This window comes from Lolium rigidum, chromosome 6 (genome assembly GCF_022539505.1).
Source record: "Lolium rigidum isolate FL_2022 chromosome 6, APGP_CSIRO_Lrig_0.1, whole genome shotgun sequence".
In the NCBI taxonomy this organism is placed as follows: Eukaryota; Viridiplantae; Streptophyta; class Magnoliopsida; order Poales; family Poaceae; genus Lolium; species Lolium rigidum.
Genome location: NC_061513.1, coordinates 46652760 through 46669521, shown reverse-complemented (window position 1 = coordinate 46669521; position 16762 = coordinate 46652760). Strand labels below are relative to the sequence as shown.

The 16762-nt window shown below is 48.4% G+C and overlaps 1 protein-coding gene across 1 annotated transcript; it reads right to left on the bottom strand.

Annotated features, from left to right (window-relative positions):
* Nucleotides 1-511: 511 nt before the first annotated feature.
* LOC124662556 (uncharacterized protein At4g15970-like) lies at nucleotides 512-1982 on the bottom strand. The gene is made up of 3 exons (XM_047200378.1): nucleotides 1779-1982; nucleotides 1271-1636; nucleotides 512-1012 (listed from the first exon to the last, which is right to left on the bottom strand). The coding sequence occupies exons 1-3, from the start codon at nucleotides 1980-1982 to the stop codon at nucleotides 512-514; spliced, it is 1071 nt and encodes a 356-aa protein (XP_047056334.1).
* Nucleotides 1983-16762: the final 14780 nt, after the last annotated feature.

Genomic DNA, 16762 nt, shown 5'->3' with positions numbered 1-16762 from the left:
GTACTCTACCTTTTCACCATTATGTTTATTTCTTGAAAATTCGAAGCATGGTGCACCATTCATGTGGTTTTCACCTGCTTCAGTCTAAGTTGGTCTTCGGGAGAAAAAAAAAGTGTGACTAGCTCTCAATCTACTGAGAACTAAACTTCATTCTCAATAGAATGACGTCATGGAATCTCAGTTGCAACCTATGTTGCAACTCCTTATTAGCACGGAACACGAAGCAAATCTAATGATTCCGATGCATTTTACGTAGTTGCAACCTCCCTTTCCAACTTACAACTGAAAAAATCTCAGTTGCAAACCTAACTTACAACTTAAGTGCACGAATCACGATAAAAATTCGATGTTGCGAAAGTTTAGTGAGCACGAACTTAGTTCTCTGAGAACTAGCAATTCTGCCAAAAAATAAACTTAATTTCTCCGAAAAAAAGGAGAATGAAACAATACTAGTAATAAACTTTCACCTTTTACTGTACATACTGTGACAGACTTAATATTGTCAGCGCTGTCATGATCTCATCGAAGCTTCGCACTTGGCGGGTACCGGCCACCTAAAATTGCCGCTCATCTTCTCCGACGGTGGCTGGCTCGTGTAGTTCTTCCATACGGCGGCCACGTTCCTGAGGTCGTGCACCTTGTTCTCGAGCCCGATGCAGCAGTTGGCGTGCATGGTGCAGACCCTGTCCATCTCGCCGTGGAACTGGCAGAAACCGTCGAAGAGCGTCGTCTCGAGGAACACGAACTTGATCTGTAGCTCGCCGGCGGCGAGCTCGCCCTTGATCTCGTTGAAGACAGCCTGGTCGTGGGTCGGAGGGAACCGCGACCTCGCCGCCCGCCATCGCCTCAGCATCTCGACCGTCCGGTTCGTCGACTTTACGTAGTAGAAGCCGGTGTTGGGCGCGTTGGTCAGGTCCTCGGCTTTGCCGTTGAAACGGTCGGTGGAGACGGCCATGTCGGCGTAGAGGTTGATGTGCCGGAACGGGTTGCGCAGCCACATGATATCCACATCCTGCAAACATCATTATCGGAGCATTTGAATACGTACGGCATGTCAATCGAAGTAATGAAATGCCGGTCAACGATTTTGAAAAATGGTTTTCTATGCATGGTTAGCAAGGTAATTGATTTCATACTTCGAAACATATAAAGTTTGCGTGATGTTAGTCTTGGTACTACCGATTTACAAATTTCTCCTGGGACACATAAATTGGAAAACCACATGAAATAATGTATAAACTGCATGTCTGGAGTTATGCAGGTAGCTTACGGTGAAGAGATAGTTGTAGCCAAGCTCAAGGACGCGCTGCTGGAGGGAAAGCTTGGCCCAGACGAGCTCGAGGTAGCTCTTGGTCATGAAGCGGTTGGCCGAGGTGACGTCGGCCGACTTGACCTCGAGGAGGTAGCAGTGCGGGTGCACGGCCTGGCAGCGTGCCATGGCGCCGGCGTCCACCGCGACGATGAGGGTGTGGTTGAGGAGGTGTGCGGTGCCCTCGCCGTTCTTGAAGCCCTCGCGGAAGAGGTCGAGGAGGGAGCCCGGCGCCGCCCACGCCTCGTTCACCGACGTGATGATCACCGTGCCGTCGTCCGTCGCAACCTTCGGCAGCAGCTCCGCCAGCCCAGGGAATCTGTCCTCCTGCATACGTACATGACCCAAGAATGTTATGGACTTTCAGTTCAGACGTGAACGTGATTCCGGGTGCACGAACACACTGCTAAAGGTGTGTATATATGTGCTGACGATGTGCTAATTAATCAAGCCTAACCTTTTCACCGGCCGTGCCGTCGCCGGAGATGTTTGCATGGCTCATTTGCTGATGAGCTGATCCATTCCCCAAGCTCGAGATGCTTGCCAGCTTCTCGCCGAGCCGGTCGGAGGCGAGAAAGAAGAGCAGCAAGGTGGGGAGGAGAGCCCCAAGGAGGAACGCCACCGAGTGGCTGACGCCGTTATGCTGCTTGCTCAGGCTAAGGCTGCCCACCATGTTAACACCAATGGGCAGAGCGGCGGCGAGACAAAATGGGTTCGAACTGCCTACAAGGTACAACTTCCATCCAGTAGGCTGGTCGGTAGGTATTTAAGGTTCGGGTCCGTGTGTCGCTATGTGTTGATCTCTTCAAACGACGACCAAATATGTTCCAGCGCAGAACAACTCGTCCGTCAGATCTATCTGTACAGAGCACCCATGTGTACAACCGTACAGGTGACTTTCTTTGCACACGTGAGTGGTGCCCATTCATCCCCAACGGCACGACAGTATTCAGAAAAAAATTGTGTTTCTTATCCGTCTCCCGCATGCTCGACATCAAGCACATCGCTCATGTCTTTGTCACACCACCGCCGCTCCGAGGATCGCAACACCGCCTTGTTCGAGGATGAAGCTCGCCGCAGCACCACCGTCTCTCGAGGACGAAGCTCGTCACAACACCTTAGTCTCGGAGGACGAAACTCGTTGTCATGATATAATTCATATTTATAAAAGAGGTTAACTTCAGGCAAGCGGAGTGAGACTTGTCGCCGCAATGTTTGGGCCGAGTGAACCCCCCTCCCGCCCCCTGGGTTACCTAAAGGAATTATGTCCTAGGGGGAATAATAATAAGAGTTATTTATTGCTCCCTCAGGTCGCCTTTAATCAACGTAACAAAACTAGGTACGTAGGCCATTCGGTGTGCACGACTAGCATCAATTTATTACGACCGGAGGAAGTATCTATAACTCTATGTTTACTATTAAATTTATGATTTATGCTATAACTACGGTGTTCCTCGAATATGGGATTCAAATAGAAGCTCACTAGTAGGTGTAGAGAGATAAACAAGAAATAAATAGTTCCTAGTTAAGCCTCTAATAAAACTAGCCCTTTGTTGTGACAAGATCAAGCTTTTCTAATCATGAGTATGGCTATGTTGAACAACAAGGAGGGTGAATTATTTAGTTGAACAACAATGAGGGTGAATTTTTTGGCTGAACAATCGTACTGAACAAATCCAAGTCACTGATATGCTATGAGTCATTCTTATGGTTAGTAGCAAATATATTTAAGTGTTAATTATGTATAAATCGTTTGACCATGAGGATATCATGGTGACTCATATCGGGGGGTATGCTTTGGTCTCATCCACCCTCACCGGTTAACCCCGAGGGTTGGGAAGGTTAAGACTCAAGTGTATCTGAAGGTGAGGGAAACCTAATGATTCAAGATTGTGGTTTGTTCCTCCTGACAAAGGAGAGATATGAATTGGGTTCTCTTGGTATTGTGATGTCAAGTAACATGTTTGTGCAGACACCTTGTGATAGTGATCACAGTACATCGTCAACATACACCAAACGAGAAAAGGAGTGTTGATACAAGATCGGGGATAACATGTATAGTAATCAAGAGTTGATTACGGGAATACCAAAATCTCACCTTGGGTCATCAACATATTATGTAACAAAGGGGTATGAGTGTATGACATATATCAACACGGAAGGTTCACTAAGTTCTTCGAGTATGCAAAGGAGCCAATGTGGATGTCCACTGCGTTATACCGAACCTGCCAGGTCACACACTTAAGGTTGCACAATCTGTTGTGAGTGTGTTATTTATGGTATGTGGTTGAGAATAGATGTTCGGAATAGTTCCGGCGGCATTAGGAATTGTTCCGGAGATTTATGACTAAGAGAGAAGACTTCCGAAATCACTATGAGCATGTCATAGGTGATTCGGGTATCATCAGAAGTGTTATGGTGTTACCATATATATGGAATTATACCCGGGATCATTCCCGTGATATTTCATATATGTGAAAACCTAGTCAGGTGGAATCTAGAAGTGTCTAGTGACACCAAAAGAAAAGCGGGAAGAGTTTCGGTGGAAGAGAGGGGAGGAGGCAGGCCCAATTCACTTGGCCCCAAGGGAACCGGCCCGCTCCATAGGGCCCATATCGCCATCCCCCCTTGGCCCCCCTCCCGGAGAGTGGGCCTTAGGGTTTGGGATTGCCAGCCCACCCTTGGCCGCATCGACCTTGGGAGGGCCGGCAGCCGGTCCTAGGCGTCCGAAGGGCAGCGGGTGCCCCCTCGCCAAGTTGGTGCCCCTCATGATTATCCATTTAAATGACTTTATACCGATGTTTACCGCACACAATTTTGATTAAAATGGGTATGTGATGTGCAAGACAATTACACACAGTTTCAAAATACGGTATTGCTAATTCTCAGTCAACTGAGAATTGGCTTAGTTATCATTGACTCCTAAACTATAAGATTGTGTTGTGATTTATGTTAGTCATGAGTTGCAAAATAATCACAAGTAAAAATAAACATTTGCATATGAGATTGCTGTAAACCAGGGCGTATCCCTATGTTGTGTGTTGTATTGTGATGGCTCTTATATAGAGGTACTTATAGACGAGGAGACTTGACTACAAGAAAATAATTATGTTTAAACTAATCCTATCTAACTGAGATTTGTCTACTTAAATATGGATGACGTTACCGAGAGTTAGGGCTCCTTTGATTCAAAGGATTTGCATAGGAATTGTGTAGGATTTGGTTCCTATGGGAAAATTTCCTATACATGTTGTTTGATTCATAGGAACATAGCCTATAGGAAAAATTCCTATAGGAATCTTGTAGTGTAATTCCTATAGGAAAAAAGCATTAGCCCATACCTCATGGAAAAATTCCTTTGCTACAATCAAACAAACTTCATCTTCCTATAGGATTCAAGTAGACATGCCATTCCAATCCTATAACTTTCCTATTCCTATGTTTTTCCTATCCTTCAAATCAAAGGAGCCCTTAATTCTCAGTCGACTCAAAATTAATCACGCCCTTTAAAATAAAAATGGTTCGCGTGGCTCATCCACTGATGAGCCGATAGCCCAATACATCCCCCAAGTTCGACTCCCTCCAGGGCGACTCGTGGCGGAACCCTAGCCCCCACCGCCGCTGCCTTCCCCTCCCCCTCTCCCCTCCTCGTCGTCCCCGGAGGCTGCCTCCGGCGAAGCCTGGAGCGGCCGGTGATGGGGCGGCGGGGATCCTCGCGTGGTCTCCTGGTGCGGCGGTAGGAGGCACGCCTTCGCGCCGGGGGATGGTCCCGGTTCTGGTCGATGGCGGCGCGGGCGGGCGGTGTTGGGGGGCGGCGGCGCGGCCCTAGCCATTGCGGCGCAGTCCTCTCCTCCGTTCCTCGTCGTGGCCTCGCCGGGAGGGCGGTGATGGGGGCGGAGGCGCGGCCCCGGACCCTAGCGGTGCGGTCCTCTCCTCCTTCCTCGCCTTGGCATCTTCAGGCGGGTGGGGATGAGGGCGGATCTTGTGCTGCTCCTCCTCAAGATCTGGGACCATGACACCAAGGGCGGCGGCCCTGGATGGCGATGGCGGTGACGGTTGATACGTCTCCGACGTATCGATAATTTCTTATGTTCCATGCCACATTATTGATGATATCTACATGTTATATGCACATTTTATGTCATATTTATGCATTTTCCGGAACTAACCTATTAACAAGATGCCGAAGTGCCGGTTCCTATTTTCTCGCTGTTTTTGGTTTCGTAAATCCTAGTAACGAAATATTCTCGAATTGGACGAAATCAACGCCCATGTTCCTATTTTGCCCGGAAGCATCCAGAACACCCGAGAGTCGCCAGAGGGGGGCCACACAGGCCCCAGATGATAGGCCGGCGCGGCCCAGGCCCTGGCCGCGCCGCCTTATGGTGTCGTCGCCCCGTTGACCCTCCGACTCCGCCTCTTCGCCTATATAAAGGTCCCAGACCTAAAACCTCGAGACGAAAAAACCACGATACGAGAAACCTTCCAGAGCCGCCGCCATCGCGAAGCCAAGATCTGGGGGACAGGAGTCTCCGTTCCGAACGCCGCCGGGACGGGGAAGTGCCCCGGAAGGCTTCTCCATCGACACCACCGCCATCTTCATCAACGCTGCTGTCTCCCATGAGGAGGGAGTAGTTCTCCATCGAGGCTCGGGGCTGTACCGGTAGCTATGTGGTTAATCTCTCTCCCATGTACTTCAATACAATGATCTCATGAGCTGCTTTACATGAATTAGATCCATATGATGAGCTTTGTATCGCTACTAGTTGTGTGCTACTCATGTGATGTTATTAAAATAGTCTATTCCTCCTGCATGGTGTAAAGGTGACTAGTGTGTGCACCGTGTGGTTCTTGTCGTAGGCTATGATCATGATCTTTTGTAGATTGTGGAGTTAATTATCATTATGATAGTATTGATGTGATCTATTCCTCCTTCATAGTGTAATGTGGACGAGTGTGTGCACTATGTTAGTTCTTGGTTTATTTTGCAATGATCTATTATGCTCTAAGGTTATTTAAATATGAACATTGAATTGTGGAGCTTGTTAACTCCGGCATTGAGGGTTCGTGTAATCCTACGCAATGTGTTCATCATCCAACAAAAGATTGTATGTAGCACATATGAGAAAGAGTTATTTATTATGCGATCAATGTTGAGAGTGTCCACTAGTGAAAGCAGGATCCCTGGGCCTTGCTTCCAAGCATCGAATCACCGTTTGTTTATTGTTTTGTTGCATGTTTACTCGCTGCCATATTTCATTCAGATTGCTATTACCACTCATATCCATCCATATTACTTGTATTTCACTATCTCTTCGCCGAACTAGTGCACCTATACATCTGACAAGTGTATTAGGTGTATTGGGGACACAAGAGACTTCTTGCTTTGTGGTTGCAGGGTTGCTTGAGAGGGATATCTTTGACCTCTTCCTCCCTGAGTTCGATAAACCTTGGGTGATCCACTTAAGGGAAAACTGCTGCTGTTCTACAAACCTCTGCTCTTGGAGGCCCAACACTGTCTGCAAGAATAGAAGCTCCCGTAGACATCAAGCTATTTTCTGGCGCCATTGCCGGGAAACGAAGGAAAGCTACACCATTTCCTCCCTCGTCAACCACGCGCCAGTTGTGGACAGCAAGCTATTTTCTGGCGCCGTTGCCGGGGAGGAAAGGTAAAAGGTACTCACACTCCGGATCTCGGCTACTAAGCTATTTTCGCCGTTGTAAGTACTCGAAGCTATTTCCTTTAGATCCTGCAATTGCATCTTTTTGTTTCTTGTTTACACTAGTTTGGCATAATGGACAACAATGAGCTTCTTATTCTATTTCCTGATTTAAGACATGGATGGTTTGATGCGAAAATTAAAAAACCTATGGAACCTTATTTGCATGCTGGTAGTAATATTAGTATGAACGCTTTAAACACCATTGTTGATAATGATATAGAAAGTTCTAAGCTTGGGGAAGCTGGTTTTCATGATCTTTTTAGTCCCCCAAGCATTGAGGAGAAAATTTTCTTTGATGATACTTTGCCTCCTATTTATGATGATTATAATGATAGTGGTCTTTTGGTGCCACCTACTATGGAGATTAAATTTTGTTGTGATTATACTATGCCTCCTACACTTGATGAGAATAATAATGATAGCTACTTTGTTGAATTTGCTCCCACTATTACTAATAAAATTGATTATGCCTATGTGGAGAGTAATAATTTTATGCATGAGACTCATGATAAGAATGCTTTATGTGATAGTTATATTGTTGAGTTTGCTCATGTTGCTACTGGATATTATTATGAGAGAGGAAAATATGGTTGTAGAAATTTTCATGTTACTAAAACACCTCTCTTTTTGCTGAAAATCTTGAAGCTGCACTTGTTTTATCTTTCTATGCTTGTTGCATTATGCTTCATGAACTTGTTTATTTACAAGATTCCTTTTCATAGGAAGCATGTTAGACTTAAATTTGTTTTGAATTTGCCTCTTGATGCTCTCTTTTGCTTCAACTACTATTTCTTGCGAGTGCATCATTAAAACTGCTGAGCCCATCTTAATGGCTATAAAGAAAGAACTTCTTGGGAGATAACCCATGTGTTATTTTGCTACAGTACTTTGTTTTATATTTGTGTCTTGGAAGTTGTTTACTACTGTAGCAACTTCTCCTTATCTTTGTTTTGTGTTTTGTTGTGCCAAGTAAAGTCGTTGATAGAAAGGTTGATACTAGATTTGGATTACTGCGCAGAAACAGATTTCTTTGCTGTCACGAATCTGGGAAAAATTCTCTGTAGGTAACTCAGAAAATTATGCCAATTTACGTGAGTGATCCTCAGATATGTACGCAACTTTCATTCAATTTGAGCATTTTCATTTGAGCAAGTATGGTGCCCTTTTAAAATTCGTCTTTACGGACTGTTCTGTTTTGACAGATTCTGCCTTTTATTTCGCATTGCTTCTTTTGCTATGTGGGATGGATTTCTTTGTTCCATTGACTTCCAGTAGCTTTGGGCAATGTCCAGAAGTGTTAATAATGATTGTGTCACCTCTGAACATGTGAATTTTTTGATTATGCACTAACCCTCTAATGAGTTTGTTTCGAGTTTGGTGTGAAGGAAGTTTTCAAGGGTCAAGAGAGGAGGATGATATACTATGATCAAGAAGAGTGAAGAGTCTAAGCTTGGGGATGCCCCCGTGGTTCATCCCTGCATATTTCAAGAAGACTCAAGCATCTAAGCTTGGGGATGCCCAAGGCATCCCCTTCTTCATCGACAAATTATCAGGTTCCTTCTCTTGAAACTATATTTTTATTCGGTCACATCTTATGTACTTTGCTTGGAGCGTCGATTTGTTTTTGTTTTTTTTTGTGTTTGAATAAATACATGCTTGTGTGGGAGAGAGACACACTCCGCTGGTTCATATGAACACATGTGTTCTTAGCCTTTAATTTTCATGGCGAAGGTTGAAACTGCTTCGTTAAATTGTTATATGGTTGGAATTGGAAAATACTACATGTAGTAACTCTAAAATGTCTTGGATAATGTGATACTTGGCAATTGTTGTGCTCATGTTTAAGCTCTTGCATCATATACTTTGCACCCATTAATGAAGAAATACATAGAGCATGCTAAAATTTGGTTTGCATATTTGGTCTCTCTAAAGTCTAGATAATTTCTAGTATTGAGTTTTGAACAACAAGGAAGATGGTGTAGAGTCTGTTATCACCAGAATTTAACCGAGTCAGAGGTGGGCCGCAATCAAGATGGGCTTAAAGAAATATACATGGAGGATTATGTGAATCGGCCTTTTATACCAAGTTGGGCTTAATTGCTCATGTATCTGTAACATATTAGATCGTATTTTAGTTTAGAGATAGAATCTTACTCGTGCACGGTTTAGTGCACGCCCACATTAGAAAGTCCGCCGGACTATAAATATGTACCTAGGGTTTATGGAATAAACAACAACACAACGTTCACCCCAAAACAAACCAATCTCGGCGCATCGCCAACTCCTTCGTCTCGAGGGTTTCAATCAGGTAAGCGACATGCTGCCTAGATCGCATCTTGCGATCTAGGCAGCACAAGCTCCACGTTGTTCATGCGTTGCCCGTATCGAAGCGTCTTTGATGGCGGGCAACGTAGTTATCATAGATGTGTTAGGGTTAGCATAGTTCTTCGTATAACATGCTTACGTAGTGCAACCCTTGCATGTCTAGCCGCCCTCACACCTATCTCGGGTGTGGGGGCGGCACCTCGCTTGTTCATTATTTAGTAGATCTGATCCGTTACGATTGCTCCTTGCTCTGCAAGGATTAGTTTAATATCTGCAATAGTTAGGCCTTACAAAGGGGGGGAGGATCCAGCGGCACGTAGGGTGGCATTCGCAAGTCCTAAACAGGATGTTCCGAGGATCAACGTCATGTTGGTTTTTTGGCCTTGTTTAGGATCGGCTTACGAGCACCGTGCGTGGCCGCGAGGCCCAACCTGGAGTAGGATGATCCGATTATGCGGTGAAAACCCTAAATCGTCGTAGATCTCATTAGCTTTATCTTGATCAAGCAGGATCACCAAGTATTCGTGCACCCCGTACGAATCATGGGTGGATCGGCTCTTTGAGCCGATTCACGGGATAACCCGAGAGCCGATCGAGGCTCGTATTTAATGTTTACGTGTATGCCATGCAGGAACTAAGCGAGGCATCCCCATCACCTTCCCGACCAGGTATAGGTCAGGTGGCACGCCCTTGCACTTCGCATCGCCGCGTGTGACCAGAAGAGCATTGCGGGCCGTCGCTCGGAGGGGTCTCAGCCAGCCGCAGCTCTAGGCTCTTCCCGGCTCTACCGTGTTGACGGTCGCTGCCCGCCGGTGGGTTTTGGCGGTCAACACATTCTGGCACGCCCGGTGGGACAATCGTCTACATCAACCACATCGCCATCTACATCTGAGATGGCGGCGGACGGCACGCCAGTCACCTACGAGGAGTTACCTGCCGAGCTCAAGAAGAAATACGACGAGATCAAGGTCACCCTCGAAGCCGACCTCATCGGCTCTTTTCGAAGAACCCGTACCCATGGCATCGGATGGAAGGGATTCTCACCGGAAGGTGCACTCGATGGGATAGACCTCTCCGCCCCGTCGGAGGAACGCACCGGGGGCCTACGGCAGGAGATCAACTACTTGGTGGCTCACTCGCTACACCGCCACTCTGAAAACTTGGTCAACGTGTTGGAGCGTCTCGCCCTGCGCGTGATCCAGGAGATCATGAGCCACCAGTACTCGCCGTCAGGACCAGCTCTCGGGACGCATCAAGGAGAGTTGCCACTCCAGTCCCGTCCACCGCTGCCATATGCGTTGGCAGCACCAGCTGAAGTGCCGGCTACACCGGCATTCGTCGTCTACAAGATCGGTGGTGACCCTAGTGACCACCAGTTCTTGGCTGAGGCGCCCAAGGAGATCCCTCAAGGATACGCGTGCACGTATGTGCCAGATTGTGGCAACTGGCCACTCTCGAACCAGGCCACAACGTCAGGGACTCCGGCGCAAACAGGAGGAACGTCAGCAACAGAGCTTGAGAAGCAGACGTGGCTAACTAAGTACGCCACCCCGACGAAACTCCCGAGCCCAGCTCCTGCAGTTGGCTCAGAGCTGGAAAAGCAAACATGGCTGGCTAAGTACGCCACCCCGGCGAATCTTCAGAGTGCATCTCCTGCAGCCAGCACGGCGGATCAGATCAGTACCATACTGAGAGACCGGTTCGGCATGGTGCCGAAAAGAAGGGCAATCGGCTATTCCAAGCCGTACCCCGACGAGTACGAGATGATCCCGCTGCCACCTAAATATCGGCTCCCTGACTTCTCCAAATTCAGTGGATCGGATGGCTCCAGCTCCATCGAGCACATCGGCCGATATTTGGCGCAACTAGGACCGGCTTCAGTGTCGGATCAGCTACGCGTGAGGCTCTTTTCACAGTCCCTCACGGGATCGGCTTTTGGATGGTATACCTCTTTGCCAGCAAACTCCATCCAGTCTTGGAAGCAATTGGGAGAACAGTTCCATATGCAATACCATTCAGAAGCTTCCGAGTCTAGCATTGCCGATCTAGCACAACTACGTCAGAAGCGCGGAGAGACGGTGACAGAGTACATCCAGCGCTTCAGGAATCTTAGGAACCGATGTTATTCGGTTCGTATAACCGAAAAGGAAGCGATCGAGTTGGCGTAGCTGGCCTTGCAACACAGCTCAAGGACATGGCCTCCCAAGCAGATTATCCCTCGCCGGCGCACATGGTTCGAAACTATCGAGCATATGAACAGCGCCACCCGGACCTGTACCGGGACAAGTTCAAGCGTGCGATAGTCATGGTCGATACGAGAGGAAGGTGAAGTGCTCGCGGGAGACCAAGAAGTAGCAGTGGCTGAGTGGACTCGGGGAGGAACCCCGTGTCCCGCAAATGGGTAAAGCCACCAGGGCCGCCCGGGGGATTTGATTTTGACGTGACCAAGACTCGAACAAATCTTCGACCTCCCGCTCAAGGAGAAACAGTTGACGATTCCTCGAAGGTCTCAAGTTCCCCACGGCGCAAGAGCTAAACGGAAAGCCGTACCGCAAATTCCACAACTCGCTCTCCCATGCTACCAACGACTCGCAGGGTGTGGCGTCAGCACATCCAAGCGGCGATAGAGAAGGGGCGTCTAATTTTCAACCAGTACGCCATGAAGGTCGACACCCAACCCTTCCCCGCCGTTAACATGGTGGAAGTCACCCACCCTGAGGGTTGCCAGCCAGGTCCATCGTTCGGCATCAACATGGTAGGACCCGGGAACCACTCGGCAAAGATGGAGATGAGGGCAGCTGCTCTCATAGCAAGGACACGAGAGGAGGCCGCTCCACGCGATCGGCTCCATCATGATGGCAAGCGCTACGTCACGAGAGGGAGAAGTGAAGAACATAAGATATCAACGACCTCTCTCTCGATCACCTCCTCAACGAATATGTGAGTCGGTATGACCAACGCCGACGGTCCAACTATGATGATAAAGGAGATCGTCTGGCTAGAGAAGCCAGAAGACATCGTCGGCGGGATCGCGATGAGGAGGAGCACGAGCGCCGTGCCACGGACAAGTCAAGGGAGCAAGATGACAACGCCGGACACTCGGGACTGCCCTTTCTTCGGACACTCGCTGGGATTCGGGAATGAGCCGATTGCCCACAATCGGCAATTGCCCGAATGCAACCAGAAGAAGAAGGAGGCAGCCAACGTATCTGTGTTCGAGCGCCTAGGGCCTCTCCCACCACAAAGCAAACGCGCTGAGTCACCTCGTTGGGCAGATCTTGAGGATTCGGAAGACGAGGGACAAGAAGAAGAAGACAGGTACCACCGGCCAAGGTGGTGCCCTGATGGACTCAGCCGTTCACAAAAACGCAGGGTTCAGCGATTGCGCGGCCTGGAGGAAGCCGAAAGGTTATACCTGCATACGCTAAGGAAGGCACGGCCTGATCTGGCTGCGAAGGTTCAGCGAACCCTGGATGAAGAGGGTCGTCCACGAAAAATGGAGTGGCGCCCCAAACGGAGGAAAGCCGATGATGAGACATCGGCTGGCACAAACATGGTACTCGTCTTGCCGACAGAGCTTAGTGCTCCACGACTCTACGGTGCACTCAAGGTGGACGACAGCAAGCGCATCGAGTCAGAGGTTGGGTTGGTTTTATCCAGCCTAACCAAGTAGCAAGATTGAACCAATGAGCAAGCCAGGCGAGGCTGATCCTTGTGATCGGCCCCAAAAAATTATGAAGGAACGCTACGGAACCTTCGGACAGCGTTCAAATGGATATGGAGGCCGATTCCGGCAATCGGCCAAAATTACCTTCACCACATGTTCTGCTTGCGTTCAGCACCGATCTACTGAGCAGCGGCCACGTCGGTAGACGAGAGTTAGCATGGATTTTTGCGAAACCGACGTGCAAGTGCAGTGCCCTGGCTATCCATACAAGCCGATATCTGCAGTCATCCAGCAGGTATCGGCTCAGGGGGCATATAATCAGATGAACATGCGTGCAGAGAGACATGTGTGAACATACGTGCAGAGAGACATTGGGGGCCGATTAAGAAAAATCGGCCAAAATAAGAAAAAAAAACATTTTTGGAACAGCCGATGCGTAGCCATCGACTCTAGTCGGGCGATGTTTATCAAGTCTCCACCAAATCCAGGATTTCCAATCTGTGGGGCTAGTTCAGCTGAAACGGAAGATTATCGGCTGTCGGAGGAAGAAAGAGGATCGGCTGTGGCGCACTCTCGCTGACATTCTCGCCTCGAGTGAGACTCGGGGGGCAGCAGGCCTAGTGGATAAAGATGGGGATACCATCGGCTGATCCTTCATTGCAACCTTCTTCGCAATGATGGGTACTGAAAAGGATTATTGGGTTGGTTGGAAAAGTTCAAAGGTTTTCCTGGAGATCCTGCATTTTCCACCAGATTTAGAAAATCATCAGCTGAAGAAGAGAAGGGTGAATTTCAAAGGACCGATGTGGTGCGAGCCAATAGAAGCAAGCCCTACGGCCAATCCAGCAGCAATAACAGAAGCAGCAGCAATTAGTGGATTCATGGTGAGTTCCTCGTGTCAAAAAAAAGAAATGGTTAAGGATACAATCAACCAAGAAATCGGCTCATTACGCATTGGCAAAGGGGACGAATCGGCAAGGGCAGTAGAAGGGGGAATCGGCTCAATTAAACTCAAAAGGAATCGGCAAAATCAAAATTGGGGAAAAGTTCTTCATTGATTAGATGAGATTTCTTACATAAAGAGCTAATTGCTCTCAAAAGGGGAATGCTAGGGGATCCATTGCCCCATCTACTACTACTGGCCCTATTCTAGAGGTCCTATCTATGGGCCATCACTGCCCTCGTCGTCGCCGTCATCGCTGCTATCAGCGCTGCTCCCGGCGGGCTCGTCGTCGCTCCAAGGGCCGCCGACCGGGCCCTCGTTGTCTTCATCTTCTTCGTCAGCGTCGTCCTCGTCGCTGTCGAAGTCGCTAAGATTGCCCGGCCAAGGGCAGAACCGCTTGGCCGGCGGCTCGTCGGAGGAGCTCTCGTCGTCGTCCTCCTCCTCCTCTTCTTGCTCCTCCTCCTTCCCGGAAGAGGTGAAGTCGCAGGAGAAGCTGTTGTCATCACTCTCCTCCTCCGTTTCCCCAACGGCGAGGAAGCGGAGGTCGCTCTCCCCGTCCGTCGAGGACTGGTCGTCTTCGGACCAGATGGAGAAGTCGTGGTCTGACTCCTCTCCGGCCGCAATGGCGCGGCGGGTGTTGGCCGCGTGGACCGCCGCCGCGTCGTACTCCGGCGTCGGCTCACGGGACGTGGAGGATTGGCTGGCAAGATCCGATGGGGCAGAGGAGGAAGAAGACATGATGGTGGGGAGGGCTTTTGGAGTGCTAATGCGAAGGAGGTACAGAGGAGAACTGTTCAGAGCGGTTAAATCAAAGGAGGATATAGTGGAAATTCAATGCCACAGCAGTTTCCGAGGAAGTGATGCCTAAAGAAAAAAAAAACTGCCAGGTCACGCGGAGAAGTTGAGAAGGCAAGGCATCATCATGCGGGATACTGCGACGGTTCTGCCACGACATGACCCGACGAAGGAAAGCAGAGTGATTTTGGAATTACCAATTCCAAAACCGAGGGGGCATGTGTTATCACCAGAATTTAACCGAGTCAGAGGTGGGCCGCAATCAAGATGGGCTTAAAGAAATATACATGGAGGATTATGTGAATCGGCCTTTTATACCAAGTTGGGCTTAATTGCTCATGTATCTGTAACATATTAGATCGTATTTTAGTTTAGAGATAGAATCTTACTCGTGCACGGTTTAGTGCACGCCCACATTAGAAAGTCCGCCGGACTATAAATATGTACCTAGGGTTTATGGAATAAACAACAACACAACGTTCACCCCAAAACAAACCAATCTCGGCGCATCGCCAACTCCTTCGTCTCGAGGGTTTCAATCGGGTAGCGACATGCTGCCTAGATCGCATCTTGCGATCTAGGCAAGCACAAGCTCCACGTTGTTCATGCGTTGCCCGTACTCGAAGCGTCTTTGATGGCGGGCAACGTAGTTATCATAGATGTGTTAGGGTTAGCATAGTTCTTCGTATAACATGCTTACGTAGTGCAACCCTTGCATGTCTAGCCGCCCTCACACCTATCTCAGGTGTGGGGGCGGCACCCTGCTTGTTCATTATTTAGTAGATCTGATCCGTTACGATTGCTCCTTGCTCGCAAGGATTAGTTTAATATCTGCAATAGTTAGGCCTTACAAAGGGGGGGAGGATCCAGCGGCACGTAGGGTGGCGTTCGCAAGTCCTAAACAGGATGTTCCGAGGATCAACGTCATGTTGGTTTTTTGGCCTTGTTTAGGATCGGCTTACGAGCACCGTGCGTGGCCGCGAGGCCCAACTCTGGAGTAGGATGATCCGATTATGCGGTGAAAACCCTAAATCGTCGTAGATCTCATTAGCTTTATCTTGATCAAGCGGGATCACCAAGTATTCGTGCACCCCGTACGAATCATGGGTGGATCGGCTCTTTGAGCCGATTCACGGGATAACCTGAGAGCCGATCGAGGCTCGTATTTAATGTTTACGTGTATGCCATGCAGGAACTAAGCGAGGCATCCCCATCACCTTCCTGACCAGGTATAGGTCAGGTGGCACGCCCTTGCACTTCGCATCGCCGCGTGTGACCAGAAGAGCATTGCGGGCCGTCGCTCGGAGGGGTCTCAGCCAGCCGCAGCTCTAGGCTCTTCCCGGCTCTACCGTGTTGACAGTCGCTGCCCGCCGGTGGGTTTTGGCGGTCAACAGAGTCTTATAATGTTTACAATATGTCATTTATGTGAGTTTTGCTGCACCGTTCATCCTTGTGTTTGTTTCAAATAACCTTGCTAGCCTAAACCTTGTATCGAGAGGGAATACTTCTCATGCATCCAAAATCCTTGTGCCAACCACTATGCCATTTGTGTCCACTATATCTACCTACTACATGGTATTTCTCCGCCATTCCAAAGTAAATTGCTTGAGTGCTACCTTTAAAATTCCATCATTCACATTTGCAATATATAGCTCATGGGACAAATAGCTTAAAAACTATTATGGTATTGAATATGTACTTATGCACTTTATCTCTTATTAAGTTGCTTGTTGTGCGATAACCATGCTTCGGGGGACGCCATCAACTATTCTTTGTTGAATATCATGTGAGTTGCTATGCATGTCCGTCTTGTCTGAAGTAAGAGAGATCTACCACCTTAATGGTTGGAGCATACATATTGTTAGACAAGAACATTGGGCAGCTAACATATATCCTCAATCTCACATGAGAATAATAATTGTTGTCACATGCTTATGCATTAAAGAGGAGTCCATTATCTGTTGTCCATGTTGTCCCGGTATGGATGTCTAAGTTGAGAA

What these genes read in the sequence shown, in the direction of transcription:
- LOC124662556 (XM_047200378.1), bottom strand. Translation starts at nt 1,982, where the DNA reads ATGGTGGGCAGCCTTAGCCTGAGCAAGCAGCATAACGGCGTCAGCCAC. An exon ending in ACATCTCCGGCGACGGCACG is followed by an intron (nt 1,637 to 1,778) that starts GCCGGTGAAAAG and finishes GTACGTATGCAG; the next exon opens with GAGGACAGATTCCCTGGGCT. An exon ending in GCTACAACTATCTCTTCACC is followed by an intron (nt 1,013 to 1,270) that starts GTAAGCTACCTG and finishes TGATGTTTGCAG; the next exon opens with GATGTGGATATCATGTGGCT.